Genomic DNA, 14,651 nt, shown 5'->3' on the forward strand with positions numbered 1-14,651 from the left:
TGCCTCAACGGCTTGCTCCATGCAGCCGGTTGACGAGCGATAGTTGTGTTATAATGTAACTATGCCATCATGCTTCTTCTAAAATGTAGAAAATTTTTCAAATTTACTCTAAAGGAAACCGCTTAAAACTTATGAGGCTAAACATACATTATCACTGTTTCTAACAGACATCAGATGAACACTTTATAAGCCTCTAAAACCACAAACTTGGATAGAGAGATCACTGTACGTGTTTCTACCCAAGGAAAAACCTCACTTAAGCCGGCACGCTGAGGTACCAACCTCTGAGACAGCCAGCTACCTATGAAACGTATACCGTATTGTGCGTTTTTATCGTAAAGACTTTCAAAAATTTTCCCGCCTCAACCGCTCGCTCGTTTGCGGTGAAACTGCACACAGAGCTTGCGCAGTACGGTAACTTTTGTATCGTAGCAAGTTTTACAACGGTACTTACTTAGTTGAGCCGTGCATAATGCAAAAACGTAATAGTCTGCGTAGGGATCGTCGAACCAAAACCCTCAGACGCCGTTTTTTCGCTGAAAGGCGGCAGTGGCGCCATCTGTTTTCAGCAGTGAAAAGCGTCACGACAAGGTGCCGAGGTAGCCGAGGTGAGCGTTGCATGAAGCGCGTGCCTACACTGTACGCGTGCCCTTTGAATATGCCGTTTTTTTCGGCTAACTGAGCGAAAAGAAATATCAGAACAACTGATTTAGCGAGGCTTTACCTTTCAGATGATATTATTTGCAAAATCGCGGCGGCACCTTGTCGTGACGCTTTTCACTGCTGAAAACAGATGGCGCCACTGCCACCTTTCAGCGAAAAAACGGCGTCTGCGGGTTTTGGTTCGACGATTTCTACGCAGACAACTACGATTTCGTATCAAGCACGGCTCAACTAAATAAGTACCGTTGTAAAACTTGCTACGATACAAAAGTTACCGTATTGCGCAAGCTCTGTGTGCAGTTTCACCGCAAACGATCGAGCGGTTGAGGCGGGAAAATTTTTGCAAGTCTTTACGATAAAAACGCACAATACGGTATAAAATTCATGCTTGAGCTCTGCCTCAAAGTCTGGCAACCTGAAAGACGAATGGAGTCAAGAGTTGGATGAAAACATGCCTGGTTAGGGACAATCATAAAATGTGAAAATGCAGACACCAAAAGTAAAGAAAAACAAAATGTTTCAGCTCCCATATGGGAACCTTGTTGGCAATGAAATGAAACAAGCAATGATAGCTGTTTAAATCGGCACCCTTTGTTGAAACGCATTTAAGCACCTACCACTGTTTGTTTTCACTTCATTTCACTGCGCACAAGGATCCCATTTGAGCGCTGAAATGTCTTTATTTTCCTTTTTACTTTTGGTGTCAACATATTGACATTTTGTTGTAACAAGAAAAACTCTGATCATGTAATACAACTTAAGGGGGGACACTGGTCTTGAAAAAAAAATTTTTATTAATGAAGTCACAGTTATGAAATCTTCAGGGAATATGTATTTTTGTGTGCTGATTCTAAATATGTCATTTAATTTCATGTAAAACAATTCCTTGAGCACTTATGCACTTTTTATGCTAGTATTTTGTGGAGAGTTTTGAAGAAAATTTGCTGTAGGAAACTCGCTGAAATGTATGCCATTATGTTCTCTTGACACCAAGGAATGCAGTAAGGGTGAGAATGTCTTCCTGCCTATCATAGAACTTAAGTTATAGAGTTTTGAAGTTGTCGCTTCAGAAATGAGAAGGAAAGTGTGTATTCCTGTTTCTGAAGTGGCAGCTTCAGTACTCTATTAGTCGAGTTCTATGAGAGCCAGGATTATAATTTTACCCTTATTGCATTCCTTGGTGTCAAGAGAACCCAATGGCATACATTTCAGTGAGTTTCCTGCAGCAAACTTTCTTCAAAACTCTCAGCAAAATAGTTGCATAAAATGTGCATAAGTGCTCAAGGAATTGTTTTACATGAAATTAAATTACAAACCTAGAATCAGTGCACAAAAATGCATGTGCCCTGAAAATTGAATAACTATGACTAAATTAATAAAATTTTCTTTTCAAGACCAGTGTCCCCCCTTAAACTTGCCAGCACACACTAACCTGTCACTGATACAGTGCTTGGAATAAGCGCAGCGCATTTTTCACGATGTCCTTACATAAATAATTTGTAGCACTCATTCAAATAAAGGGCATCATGAGTGCAGTAAATAACTTAATTTTTGTCAAGACCTAATTATCCAGTTTTTGCACATCCCGCACAAGTGCCGAAAAATCTGTCCCACAAATAATTTGGCCAAATGGAGCACTAAACGGCCTCTCATTTCTGCTTCGCAAAATTTAGCATTCACGAAATATTCTGGTTGTGCAACTGTCCCTGAATACACGGAATACTGAATTCACAAAAGAAAAAGGAAATTTATGGTATGCGAAAAACTGACTTCCCAAAATAAGTCGAGGGGTGATCAAGTCTTTCATTAGCCACGAAAGCGGTATGGAAATAGGTTTACTTTGTGCAGCCTACTCGTACCAACATGTAATGATGTAATGTGTAATCATGAACTAAGTTTCTGCACCGGTGTAAACTGCTGACCCCATGTGGAATTTAGGCACAAAAGAAAAAAATTCGGCAACAAAATACTGGCAGTGTGCAGTCTTAGTCAGAACTGAGCACGACACTACATGTCAGCAAGCCACTGAGTTGTGTACTCAGGTGCCTATGGCACAACCCACAGATATGGGCAAAGGTGCAGACAACAGCATTTAGCATTCTACAAAGATTCACAGGTAGAAAATTACTTCTTCAATACCACACAGTGGCTTTTGTACTTTACAAAATAGGGCTGGCTGCTGGCAGGTATACCCAAGTACTGATCATGAACAAAACATGGAATGGAAACAAAGAATGGGAACACATGGAAACAAAGAATGGAACTCCATTTCCTAGTGATTATGGCTCAAAATCTGTGCTGTTTTACAGTTTTACCAGGTCTCGTCCCATAGATTTGTAGCCCTTTTAGCTGTGCTGGTTCCTCGCAATAAATTTTTGTGCGCGGTACTTTGGGTAAACTATACTAGCAGGTGTCTAAAAATGTGGATCCAACGAGGATGGGGTGCAAAAAGCCCATTGACCCTGCTTTTCGTTTCCATGCAAAGCATTTGGAAAAGCCCCAACAAAAAATATGTATTTGCTCACGCAAGAAAAAAAAACAACAAGGCGAAATGCTTACAATGAAGAATCACACAGATGAGAATGGCTGGTCCTTGCTAGTCAATAGAAAGGTTTCTGGAAGATGTCCAGAGGATGAGAGCAAAAGGAAGGGGGGGGGGACCCAGTCGAGGCAATCAGTCGACTGGGCTTGAAAACTTGAGCCCTAAACAACAAGTTGGAACTGCCCTTCGTCTAAGGAAGAAAGCAGCCGGGGAAAAACCCCGGGGCAGTGAATGCTTCCGTAAGGCAAAGTCCTTTCTTGCAACGTCTCCATCATGGAGCTGTGACCCCTTGCACTGAATGTCTTCTACTGCCACAAGGCCCTACAACAAGTAAAGCACAGCTATGTCGTTGCCATCCGCAAGATGCAGGCCAATGCCTACCACTCGTAGAACTGCGGCTACCTAGTTGAATTGCGGCTACCCCACAGGCAACGTAAAAAGCATGTTGCATGCCTACGAAGCTGCCATACCTGGGGGAACTAACGAATGCTCTCTAAGCAATGGCAGCTGGCGGAAAAACAAGCCAAGCAAGGGTAATCACAGAGAGCAGAGGCTACAGTTGTGATGTCAGCCCCGGGAACTGTCTCAGATAGCAGCAAAAAGGTCACATTTTACACAGGCTACACAATGGCGCTTCTTATAAAACTACTTCCTCTACTAAAGACAATAACCAGGTTCAAACCATGGAAACCACAGCAAACTGCAGCGAATCATGGTGCAAACCATCGCAAAGCTCATCTCAATGGCCACAAAGTATGCAGAATGCAATGGTCGCGTGGCCAAGGACTGTCATTCCGAGACTTTCCAAGAAAGTCCCTTCATGTGATGGAAAGAAAAAAAAAGGGGGAGAAATGGTCCAGCCACATCATCATCATCACACAAAAGAGGAAAAACCGGGAAGCGGAGCTCGTGAGCCAGCCATGTTGTTGAGGACCACCCGTCCACCGTTGAGGCACATGGCGGCACTGCTCTCCTGCTCCGAGTCGGTGTAGCTGGGCGGCTTGGCAATGCGCTGCCGCTTCCACGACTGGCGCAGGGTGTCGTTCACATTGGCGTAGTGGTTGACAAACGAGTGTGGGTCACCTTTGGTGTCATCCTCACTCTCAGAGCCCTGGAAAATTAGCAGGAGAAAAAAAGTTACAACCATTTCCCCATGTGTAACTCTCATGACTGTAGTACCTCACAAACTATGGAAGAAATGTAGGCTTTTACAGCGACGGCTGTTAAGCGCACGTTTCGTGGTTCTGCAGCGTTGTTGGCGTAACACAAAAGAGTATGAACAACAGAGGGGAATGATGCTGCACCATTCACTGTGCCAAAAATTTGTGCTGACTTTTGTGTCACAAACTAGCAACTGAGTTATCTGTATCTTTGTGCAAAGAAGCCACCACTTAATGGCGCGGCAAACAACACTTTGCTCCTCCCCCTTCCTCCTCATTTTCTTCACTGCAAATAGCTCTCGCCGAATCTCGCATTACAAGGGCGCAGCAACCGGCAGTCAGTTTTTAGGTCTTGACTTCAACAAGAGTAATGTTACTGCTACACTTCATTTAGCAGATAAGCCAAATAACAGGCTTGCCCTTAAATATTTCTTGTTCATCTAAAATTCATTTATTTTATTTATTCACATACCTTATTGGCACTGTTTAGTTCTCATTCCATCTCAATGCAAGTGGATCGTTTTTTTTTGTTACATCACTGTTTCTACCCTCTATGATGCACTCTTCATTTTATTGACTTTACCTATAGTACCTATTTAATCCTACCAATATATTTCCATCCAATTTTTCTTCTGCAGGAGATGCAGGATGTATTGAAATTGAAGCAGCTCATGAAATATTATTCACCATTTTTTGCGACACCATGGCACATATTACTGACATCTTTTGAGCATACTTCCCTTCCCTTCTTGAGTTCCACGCACTTCTGAAAATGTGACTACATCCCTTTATTCTATTATAGTCCAAAGCTCCTGCGCAGTCTGCTCCCAAATGCATTTGCATCTAAGCATCCGCACATGCATATCCAAAGACGGATGTGAAATGACCCGAATGACCCACCTGTGACTCGGAGGAGCTCATCTCGGAGGGCTTTTCCGTCAGGCTGCTACTGTCGCAGTGGTCGTCGTACCCCTTGGTGTCCTCCTCGTCCGAGTAGGTCACGCTCGCAGGCGATGGCCGTGGTGGCGACCGCAGAGTGGGAAGCGGTTTCCGCAGGGACCCTCGGGTCAAGGTGCGCTTGGCTGCCGGCTCGGGGCTGCCAAACCCGGCTGCCTGGTGGTCGTCCAGGCTCAGCTGGTCATCACTCTGGAGACTCTGCTGCATCTCCTGTGGGAATGCAGCCCTCCTTGTATACGCACTAGACCCCCCAAGTTCCATGAAATGGTCCCATACGACCATTCCAACAATTCTATCATCATCAGCCTGACTACGCCCACTGCAGGGCAAAGGCCTCTCCCGTGTCTCTCCAATTAAGGGGGGACGAGGGTCTTAAAACTCACCTTTTTATTTGTGACTAGAATCTCGTGAAATTTTGCACATAGATGTGTTTTTCTCTTCTGATTCCAAAAATGTAATCATAATTGAGCTGGTGATCTTAGATAAAAAGTTATCTTGAATTATAGAGTGTAAGTAGGTAATTTCTTACGCAGCTTTAATGAACTTTCTCATTGCATTTTGTTGCTTTTAATTACATGAATTGATAGCCAGCAAATTCCCATACCCGACGACATTCTTACTTTCTTTGTTTAGGCCACGTATAAATAGCAATTTACAATTAGCTTAATGACTTGCAGTGTCAAATACTGCGACCTTTTACTCTTGACACAGTATATCAGGATCACATGCCTTTAGAGAAAAACGAAGAATGTCATCGGGTATGGGAACTCTCTGGCTATCAATTCATGTAATTAAAAGCAACAAAATGCAATGAGAAAGTTCACTAAAGCTGCGTAAGAAATGACCTATTACATTCTAGACTTTTCAAGGTTTAAGACCGCCAGCTCAATTATAATAACATACTGGAATCACAAGAGAAAAACACATCTGTATGCAAAATTTCATGAGATTCTAGCCATAAATAAACAAGTTTGTTTTAAGACCCTCGTCCCCCCTTAAGGTGGGACACCCCTCTTAGAACTATTTTCTTTATTTATGGACAGATTAACCCTGTCCTTTGCCAGTTGCGGCCACGGTATTCCAGCAAATTTCTTAATCTCATCCGCCCACCTAACTTTCTGCCTCCCCCTGCTACGCTTGCCTTCTCTTGGAATCCACTCCGTTACCCTTACGGACCAGCGGTTATCTTGCCTTCGCATTACATGCCCTGCCCAAGCCCACTTCTTCCTCTTGATTTTGACTAGCATGTCCTTAACCCGCATTTGTTCCCTCACCCACTCCATCTTCTTCCGATCTCTTAACGTTGCACCCATCATTTTCCTTTCCACAGCTCGCTGCGTTGTCCTTAACTTGAGCTGAACCCTTTCCGCTAGCCTCCACGTTTCTGCCCAATAAGTGAGTACTGGTAAGATACAAGCTTTGCACACTTTTCTCTTCAGGGATATTGGTAAACTGCCATTCATGATCTGAGAGAACCTTCCATATGCGCACAATTCTATATGGTTTTCATATGGCTTATACAGAAGTGATTTTGGACGTATGAGAGCTATGAGAACTTACGGACATAGGCATATGAAATCTATGAAAACTATACAGGCATGGGCATACGAAATCTATGAGAACTATACGGACAACATATACATGTGGCACACCGAATGATATCATAAGCTATAAACAACAATTGAAACACAAACAGCAAAACAAGAATATATTAGCCCAAGGAAACTAAATAGTACCAGCACACTTGATTATCAGTTTGACGGTGAGAAGACCAATGCGTGGAAGAATTGAAGCCCTCCTGTATTTCCTATCTACCAGCTATGATAAATATTTCACATTTTAATTTTTCAGTTATCCAGTTCACATTTCATTTGTTGCTGATAGTAGACCATCAGGAAATCATACCTATACAGAAAGCTTACAGATTTCTGTATATTTTTCATATCATACAGACTCTGTACAGTGAAATCTTGATACAACAACCTTTGCGGGGTCGCGAATAGTCGTTCGTTATTTTCAAATATCGTAATAATGAAAGACTCGCGAAAAAAGTTAGTAGTGTTACTGGACAATAAAAATATTGTACTTTCAGGAAGGGCACACGACAAGCTATGTAATTTCCAAACAGGAACGCAAACGAGAGGTTCAGCGCTCGTTTATTAGAAGAAATCCGTGATTTTCTTCTGGCAGGTGCGACACAGGCGCCCCAGGACGAACTCTTCAAAGTCTTCAACATTTTGGTGCACAGAATCAGGCACATCGCTAAAACGTCCGATGAATGTGCGAAGTTTGCCTATGGATGCAAGAACCTTCGCACTAGACACAGGTTCGTCCGCTTGGTCTGCAGGCAGTGAGTCGGCATCATCTTCCAGTTCATTTTCTTCGTCGCGCTCTTCATTCTCGCGAACGCTGCTCACGATGTCTTCTACAGACAGCTCTGCTGACGTCAAGGCAGCATTGTCCGACTCGACGTAGTCGGCAAAAGTTACAGAAGAGTCTACACAAAGTTTCTCAGTGACTTCAGTCCACATCTGTTTTGCACTGTCGTCATCTGTGCTATCAGCGTCATCGCAGTCTTCTGTGTGAAGCAGCGATTTCACAAGGCCAGCTTTCCTCCGGCAGTTGTTGATGATGATAGAGGCCTTTACGTTCCACCACACCCCAGTTACTATTTCGGCAGCCTGGCGGACATTTATGGCTGTCGGGAGTCCGAGCCGAAGGTTTAACAGCAGTCGCTGCACTAGGCGCTTCCGAAACTGTTTTTATGCACCTTATAATTCCCCGATCCAAGGGTTGGAGCAACGATGTGTTGTTGGGTGGAAGAAATCGAAGGCAGTGGCGAATCCACGCGCTTTCTCTTGAAGCATCGGGCCAGACACTGGTAAATTCAGACTTCTTGCTTCTTTAAACCACGTCAATACTGCCGCCTCAACGTCCTGGAAATTCCCCAGTCGCAGCTGTTTTCTAGTTAGTTGGAGCAAGCTGTGACTGCCGATGAAGGCTTGTTATTTTCTCCCGATCTTTCAGGATGGTCGCGACAGTCGATGGTGCAATGCCGCGTTCCTTGCAGATGTCGACCTGCTTTTTTCCGCCGTCCACTTGTTGAAGAATATCCACTTTTTCCTTAAGCATGAACTGCCGTAGCTTCGTCTTGACGCTGGCGCCCGCAGAATTCATCGTCAGCACAGTCAACACGCAGCGGCGAGAAACGCCTAGGCCTCGCGTCCGCGGCGGCCGCACACGAAAAAAGAAAAGCGCGGAGGTAGTCACATGCACATCGTGGGAGAAAAAAAAAAGGAGGAGGAGAGACGAGCCAACTTCCGGTTGCGAGGCAGCTTCGGATTGGACTGGATTGTATTGGATGCCTGCCCTTGGCGAGTAGCAGAGTTAGCGTGTGCCTCTCAGGGAGTTGGCTCACTTCTCCGGGGTAAGTTCGTAATAATGAGGTGCATTTATAATAGGTGGACAAATAAATTATGCTCGTTATTCTGAAATGTTCGGTATTTTAAAATTCGTAGTAGTGAAATATTTTTACATTGAAAATATAGATATTTTGGCGGAGATTTTGAAAAAGTTCGTAAATATGAAAAATTCGTTAATGTGAGGTTCGTAGTAACGAGATTATACTGTATTCCAATAATTCTGTATGTTCCAATCATATATGGGAAAAGGTCCCGTAAGGCTGCGCTAAACCAGCTTCCCCACTGTTTCTGTAAAGAACATGTCTGAATTGAGAAAGTTCTAAGAAAAAAAAAACATATCAACACTCTTTACATGTAGCACACTGAGCATATGTGAGCACGGGCCACGCACTGATGACGTGCCATGTCATCTAGTCACAGATGTCCCACCCCATAGAGGTTCACAGGTCAATTCAGCTGCAGAAAACCACTTCACTGGGAACACCGCACGTTACACAAAAGACGTTCCACGTACACAGAACCCCACTGTTACGTTTTTCACAGATCGCGCAAAAAAAGCGTACCAGCCGGGAAGCGTGCAAAAAAAAATTGCACATCGAAGACTATGACTTTTTTGTTTTTACCTCTAATACGGGCTGCTTTGGAATCTGTAAGGCTCTGTGGTTCATGCTAACGCTTGCATGTGCAAAATGTTCTGAATGCCCTGCAATAGCTCACAGTCTACCTAAGCAGCTGCTGGTGGAGAGTATGCAAAGTAGGCGAAGTTGAGGCACGTGTGCCGATTGCTGTGCTTTTTGCGCAGGTGCACTTCAATCTTGCAAGATCCTCGTCTATTAGAACCTAGAAATGCGTTGCTAAGTTGCGAGAGACAAGGAAAACGCAGATGACCGAAACGTGCCTCGGAGCCAACACACAAAACAGCACCTCGTACAGCACTGTCCACACGGCATAGTTTTGTTTTCGCACCTTCAGTCGTTCACACTCTCGCCGCTGCAGCGATGGAACTGCACTAACAGCTGCAACAAGATTCAAGCTGCCTGTAAGTGTGCGTGGCGTCACCGTGGGTGCCACACACCGACAGCCACCGAATGGAGAGACTGGAGTCCCACTATGGCCTGTCTGTTGTCACCGTTCCACGTGCGCTAAACGTAAGATGTCAAAATGTCGGCACAGGGTAAAGCCCCACTGCAAAGTGACATTCATGGTGCAGCATGCAGCCCTGCTGTCACAGTTGGGACGCAACAGCAGAGTTTGTACTGCACGGGTTTCTATGGGAACTTGGACAGGACTGGCTCACGAAAAAGCAGAGCATCCAGGAATGTAATAGCGGAGTTCTACTATATAAGTTTACAACCATGGCAGTTTCAGTACTCTGTTTAACGCAAGGATTAACACATTGAGATGCCCTACGCTGAGTGAAGTGCAAACAAGAGTGTGCATTTCACACTTAGGTCCGCATTAGGTGCACTGGAAAGTCGATCTTCAGCCATGGCAGCATGACACCTGAATTCTGCTGCCCATACTCAGCTATAGGAGAGAAAAGGGCCTGAGACATGCATAATACATAACAGAAAAGTAGCTCGAGCAGTGAAGGCATAAAGGAAAAGAAAAAAACAGTACCTGCTTATAACGATGAGTCTTGCTCTTTACACACAGCACGGCCACGACCAGGATGATGGCCACCATGCTGGCGGCGGCCAGCACCACCAGGAACCATGGCTCCCGATAGAATGGCAATCGCTGCTTGTACTCCAGGAACAACTTGTCTGCGTGCAATGCAATGCAAAAGGGGTGACCTCAGTTCAGTACAGGCGACCAGCCAAGGTTTCTTCACGAAATGCAAGGAGTCAGAGAAACGAAAATTATAACTAGCGCTTAATCTGACAAACCTTGGAAGAAATATATGTCGATTTTTCATTTCTGCCACAGAACTAATTACAAAAACTGGCATAGTTTTACAAATCGTAACCATGGGATAGAACGTGACATCTCGGGTCAGCAGCTAGATGCCATGAGAGCCCACTGCTTCGTTATCCTGTCATACAGTTCAACTGTCTTTCTGGACATCTCAAATGACTGTATTCTATGTTATATCCTAGAATATCCAGCACAACAGCAGTGCAAGATGTTGCAGGCCTCTAATCAATGATCATCTTCCAGGGCACTCAACATACACGGAATGTGCAACTGTGAGAGTGACACACAGTCCTTGTATAGGGAGTAGTCATGTGACGTCACGGGTGCCATTTTGTTGTCCAGCTCGCAGCTTCAGCAGTACAAACTGGAGCAAGAGGCAATAATCCAATTAGACATGCCCGCAGCCTTTCGCAGTGCTCCACAGACAAAAATATGGCATCCACTGTGATGTCAGTGAATGCCCTGTGCAATTACCGGCCAAGACAGCAACGAATGGATGACCACTAGCAGTGAAGGTTTCCTCGTGAATTTTTGAGAACAACAAGCAAGTAACTGCAGCAACTGTTTCATCATAACTGCCCAAGGAAAACTGCCTTCAGGATGAACACTGTGAACTCTTTCCCAGTATGCCTGTTCTAAAAGAGTTCGCCTCCATTCTATTTATTAGCACTGACATGCGAGTGTCAAATTAAAAATACGATCATAGCTTCCAAAACTTCAGCAAAAAGGCATGCAGCAGGTGCACTGCCTTCTTGCAAAAGGCAAGTACATCATTGTGACCAATGTCAGTCATTTTTGGTCATCTTTCGGAGATTCAATTTATGATTTCTTTTCACAGCCTCAAGAGCTGCGAAATGAGCTTTCACTCAAACACACATATGAGCACTCAACAGTGCTTTTGAAATGGCCAGTCTGCGCACAACTCTCTAGCTTCCACCCTAGTGGCCCCGCCTACAATTATGCTATAGTAAAACGTCGTTAATTTGACACCCGTTAATTCAGAAAACTGAATAAAGTTCGAAGAATCTTTATTGCACGTAGGTTAATTTGGACAGGCAGCGGAACTCACACGTGCACAGGGCACAGGAGATCAGGTGGTGATGATGATGATGGTGAGTGAGTGAGTGAATGACTAAAATATTTACAGATAATTGTCGTAGTTGGTAATGCAAAGTTTTAGCACAGCTGTTTCCGCGCCACCTACTACAGCTGGCAGGTGGCATGTTACACCGACTACGCCAACGCACAGCGGCAAGTGACGTGTTACGCTGCTAGCCACCCTCCATGCTCTTGCCGGGAAGCCACCTTCCAGGAGGCGTTTTGCTCCGCTACTTGGGCAACCAGTTACGCCGACAACGCCAACACCAATGACTGTGTGGAAACCAGGAATGGGCGCCTAACTGCTGCACTCTAAAAGTGGCCACTATAGCACAAGTGGCACTGGCGTCCAACCGAAATGTAGGCATGTGCAAACAGCAATTTTTTGGTCTGAAGCAAATCCAAAGTGAATTGTAATTTTCTCCAAATAAATTCGAAGTGAGTATTTTGAATACTTCTGGCACACAAAAAAAGGTTGAATGGCGCAATAAGCATTTTTCAGAATCGTGGTTTTTGAATACACAAGGACGTTACAGCGCACTGACGCTTTGTCGCACTCATTGAAGCTGTGTTGAATTTCAGCAAAAATGGTGACAGGAAATTGGGGGAGCCAACCTGGCACAAATTTCTCACATGAAGCAATCAGCGATTACGGATATTCTTCAAGAAATAAAAAACTGTTCATGTGGCACACTTTGTAACTGTTTTTTTTTTTCAGTCCCCCTCAATAATTCGACACTCAGTTAATTCCAACAGTTCCTCTGGTCTCGTGAAATCTCAATCAAGGAGGGAGCCTGGGCGTGAAAAAAAAAATTTTTATCAATGAAGTCACAGTTAAGAATCTTAATCTTCAGGGAATATGTATTTTTGTGTGTGAATTCTAAATATGTCATTTAATTTTATGTAAAACAATTCCTTGAGCTCTTTTGTAATTTTTATGCATGCACTTTGTGAAGAGGTTTGAAAAAAATTTCTTACGGGAAACTCGCTGAAATGTTTGCCATTGAGTTCTCGACACCAAGGAATGCAATAAGGGTAAAATTGTCTTCCTGCCTATCAGAGTTTTGAAGTTGTCGCTTCAGAAATGAGAAGAAAAGTGTGTATTCCTGTTTCTGAAGTGACAGCTTCAGTACCCTATAACTCAAGTTCTATGATAGCCAGGATAATAATTTTAAGCTTATTGTATTCCTTGGTGTCAAGAGAACCCAATGGCATACATTTCAGCAAGTTTTCTGCAGCAAATTTTCTTCAAAACTCTTCGCAAAACACTTGCATAAAGAGTGCATAAGTGCTCAAGGAATTGTTTTACATGAAATTAAATGACATATCTAGAATCAGCGCACAAAAATACATGTGCCCTGAAAATTTCATAACTATGACTTGATTAATAAAATTTTCTTTTCAAGACCAGGCTCCCCCTTAATTCAGACAGTTGCTTCGGTCTCGTGAAATCTGAATCAACGGGGGGACATCTGTTATTGCTGAACAAAGCCCATGCTTCGGACCGCAAGGCGAGAGACAACAGCAGAACTCACTGGGGGTCATCACGTGTTCGGGGGCGTAGGCCGGTGGGCTGATCCCCAGGCGGTTGCGGGCAAACAGTCGCAGCGTGTAGTCCGTGGACGGCAGCAGGTTCTGGAAGCTGACCGTGTGCGAAGTGCGGGGGCTTCCGTCCAACTCGGCAACCGTCTGCCACTCCTCTTCCTCCCCATCTGCAACCACATAGTGCAAGCACACACTGTAAGCGCACCCGCTTTTTCCTACGGCATTTAGCATCTGGCTGTGCTAGGGTGGATGATAATGAGCAATTACTCGTTTACTAAAACTCAGAACTTGTAAGAAAACACGGTAGCACCTGGCACCAAAATCAGTGCAGTGAAAAAAAGTGAAAAAAATTTTCAGCTCTTCGCACGATAATGGCTACAAATGGCAACGGCTTTCAGTGGCCACTTCCAGATGGCGCCACCATCTGTATACCTCTACAAAGGGGTGCCTGAAAATTACTATTTACTCAAGTCACAAACCCACCTTTTTTCAAAAAAAAAAAAAAAAAGAGTTCACATCAATTTGGGATGAGTTCATTCATTACACAGGGGAAAAAATGTTGACAGATTTTTTGTAAGAGTAGAAATTTCACGCGACACGTCCCCCCACCCACCCATTTGCTTGTCCATCCATCCATCATCAACAAAAGCACGCAGTCGACAAATTGCGTCCCCCCATCAACCGAGTTCGTGTCGCCGTTGTTGAGCGTTGTTCACTTTGTTGAGCGTTTGCTGTGTCACGGTGTGATCCGACGATTTACGTAGTCGATGCCGTTGGCCAATCGTGGCGAGATAAAGCAAGCATGCTGAACACAGTCCCTTGACGGTCAGGGGCATGTTTTTTATGTGAGGTTAAAAAAAAAAAAGTAATTACTCAGCGCCAAAAGTGAAGGGGTGGTATTATGCAAGAGGCTTCACTATGCGAGTAAATATGGTAGTCGCATTTCGAACCGAAGTTTTCTGACTGGCACGATCAATGCGCACTACTGGCAAGTGCACGCAAGCATGTATAGGCAAGGGATGTAAACCATCAGAATGGAAAGTTGGGAAAGTTGGAAGCTGTTCGTGATGAAATTGGGGGCACAAACAAAACGGAGACAAGGAAAGAAGACAACAATTGCAACAATGCAACAATTGCCGTCCTCTCTTTGAGGCCACTGAGGTGCTGTATCGTCAACCCCAACAAAGAACCAGAGAGGTGATTGAAGCAGTTCACATAGCCTCGTACGGAAACTGCGTGAGTAAGCCTTCGCTCTCACTATCAAAGAAGGAAATAGGCTATCTGCGCAGGCTTCAGTTTTTGTCTTCTTTGTTTGTTGTGTTAGGTTTAAGGTAGGGTAGGTTAGGT

The 14,651-nt window shown here is 44.2% G+C and overlaps 1 protein-coding gene across 1 annotated transcript in view; it reads right to left on the reverse strand.

Annotated features, from left to right (window-relative positions):
- Positions 1-1,923: 1,923 nt before the first annotated feature.
- The window catches only part of sdk (sidekick cell adhesion molecule), a 70,954-nt gene continuing 58,226 nt past the window's right edge, over positions 1,924-14,651 (reverse strand). Inside the window, exons 30-33 of the mRNA XM_089541115.1 lie at positions 13,295-13,471; positions 10,365-10,510; positions 5,266-5,532; positions 1,924-4,316 (exon numbers count right to left, since the gene is read on the reverse strand). Coding sequence (XP_089397241.1) covers positions 4,080-4,316; positions 5,266-5,532; positions 10,365-10,510; positions 13,295-13,471 — 827 coding nt within the window. The 3' untranslated portion in view covers positions 1,924-4,079. The remainder of the gene's footprint in view (positions 4,317-5,265; positions 5,533-10,364; positions 10,511-13,294; positions 13,472-14,651) is intronic.

This window comes from Amblyomma mixtum, chromosome 4, assembly GCF_055824585.1.
Source record: "Amblyomma mixtum isolate Tamu chromosome 4, ASM5582458v1, whole genome shotgun sequence".
NCBI classification, from domain to species: domain Eukaryota; kingdom Metazoa; phylum Arthropoda; class Arachnida; order Ixodida; family Ixodidae; genus Amblyomma; species Amblyomma mixtum.